Source organism: Xyrauchen texanus, chromosome 4 (assembly GCF_025860055.1).
Source record: "Xyrauchen texanus isolate HMW12.3.18 chromosome 4, RBS_HiC_50CHRs, whole genome shotgun sequence".
NCBI lineage: Eukaryota > Metazoa > Chordata > Actinopteri > Cypriniformes > Catostomidae > Xyrauchen > Xyrauchen texanus.
This window is the reverse complement of record NC_068279.1, coordinates 2,096,540-2,099,039: the sequence shown is the minus strand read 5'-3', so window position 1 is coordinate 2,099,039 and position 2,500 is coordinate 2,096,540. Positions and strand designations below refer to the sequence as shown.

Below are 2,500 nucleotides of genomic sequence, written 5' to 3'. Positions count from 1 at the left end.
GGTTTGTGTTTGACAACAACAGGTTGCTGCAGTTTGTCGCTTGTGTTTCTGCATTTTCTGTGTGGAAATAAACGCGTAAAGTTGTTGTTTGCAGTTGTCAGCAGGTTTTTGTGCGATTATAGCGAGTGTAAATTGTGCTTTTGTGGTTGTTGTGTTGTGGCCTTAATCTGTGTGTGTGTGCGCGTGCGAGTGCTGGAGTTTAAAAGCTCTTGCAGCAGTAGCAGCTAACAGGCTACACACACTTACACTTCGAACACACACTCATTAACAATAAACATGCACCAACACACATATTCCCTGATGTACACACTCACGTTGTTTACCTGTCGCGCGCGGTGGAACGGGTCCGTGAATCCGTCCGCCTTCATCCCGGGCTGAGCCATCGAGGCCTGTCCCTGCACCAACTCCGCCATCATCATCATCACCACACACACTTACACACTCCAACACACACGCACATAAACACACATTCAGCGCACACGAACGACCCCGGAACAGGAAACACACGCGCAAACACCGCGAGACACACGAGATCTCGCGAGACTTTACGCACGTGCTTCTACCGTGTATTCACTATGATAAAAATGTAGTATTTATATGTGATTTAATTATAATTATGGCTCGTTATTATATACATAAAGTTAAATGGACTGAAAATATACATGTGTTTGGACCATTGACAATGTTAATAAAACAGATTTGGAAAATATATCAAAGTAAAAATCTGAAAGTGACACAAACTATGCAATTGTAAAATATATAATATACAATATACCCCTGAATTTTACTTTATTACAATAGATTTTATTTTAGAAACATTCATTTGATTATTTCTAATTAGACCTGACTTGGCTTAAATAGCTCTTTAGGAGGAATTTTTATTTTAATACCAAATCTGTTTATTTAACGGTGTCATTTGCCTTTGAAACTAAACCATACGTTATAACTAAAGCTTTCTATGTTTTTATTTATGTTATTTTTTTTATGATTTTAACACTATGTGGTCATGTGGTTTTGAATGAAAAACTCTGGCATTAACAATCTTTATCTAAAAGTAACATGGCAGCATTATTTGAGAAAGCAGCAAATGTTCTTCAATGTTATTTTCATGATTTCTAACAGCTGTAAAATAAGGGGGGTTTGCCCGCATCCGGATTTCTTCAGTCAGGGTTACAAGCGATTTCAAAGGCTCTTGGACTCCAAAGAACCCCAGTGAGAGCCATTATCTCCAAATGGAGAACACTCGACACAGTAGTGAACCTTCCCAGAAGTGGCCGTCCTTCCAAAAGTCCTCCAAGAGCACAGCGACGACACATCCAGGAAGTTTTATTTTATTGTATATTATATCATATTATTTTATATTATATTATAATTTTATATTATATTACATTATATTATATCATATTTTATATTATCATTTTATTTTATATTATATTATTTGATATTTTATTACATTATATTATATTATTTTATATATTATATCATATTATTTTATATTATATTATATTATTTATATATTATATCATATAATTTTATATTATATTATAATTTTATATTATATCATATTATTTTATATTATATCATTTTATTTTATATTATTTTATATTATATTATATAATTTTATATTATATCATATAATCTCATTTATATTATATCATATTATATCATTTATATATTATATCATATCATTTTATATTATATTATAATTTTATATTATATCATATTATTTTATATTATTTTAAATTACATTATATAATTTTATATTATATCATTTTATTTTATATTATTTTAAATTACATTATATTATTTTATATTATATCATATAATTTTATATTATATCATTTTATTTTATATTATTTTAAATTACATTATATAATTTTATATTATATTATTTTATATTATATTCTATAATTTTATATTATATTATATTTTATTTTATATTATATTATATAATATTATTTTATATTATATCATTTTATATTATATCATATAATTTTATATTATATCATTTTATTTTATATTATTTTAAATTACATTATATAATTTTATATTATATTATTTTATATTATTTTATATTATATTCTATAATTTTATATTATATTATATTTTATTTTATATTATATTATATCATATTATTTTATATTATATCATTTATATTATATCATATAATTTTATATTATATCATATTATTTTATATTATTTTATTTTATATTATTTTAAATTACATTATATCATTTTATATTATATCATTTTATTTTATATTATATTATATCATTTTGTTTTATTTTATATGATATTATATTATAATTTTATATTTACATTTATATTTATGCATTTGGCAGATGCTTTTATCCAAAGTGACTTACAGAGCCCTTATTGTTTATTATAATATAATATATTATATTAGCGGTGTTTAATTGGCTGATTAACAGAAGTGTTCACATAGTTCCAAAATCTACCAATAGATTTGTCAATGGAAAATACAATATTTCTGTTTTCA

General features: G+C 24.6%; 1 protein-coding gene across 4 annotated transcripts in view; it reads right to left on the bottom strand.

Moving 5' to 3' along the window:
• LOC127642988 (far upstream element-binding protein 3-like) overlaps window positions 1–469 on the bottom strand; it is a 45,218-nt gene extending 44,749 nt beyond the window's left edge. For 2 of the 4 annotated variants that reach the window (XM_052125492.1, XM_052125494.1), the window contains exon 1: window positions 324–469. In XM_052125492.1, the coding sequence (XP_051981452.1) occupies window positions 324–422 (99 nt within the window). In that variant the 5' untranslated portion in view covers window positions 423–469. Of the gene's footprint in view, window positions 1–314 lie in introns of all 4 variants that reach the window. The other 2 variants (XM_052125491.1, XM_052125493.1) reach the window with 1 other exon arrangement.
• Window positions 470–2,500: the final 2,031 nt, after the last annotated feature.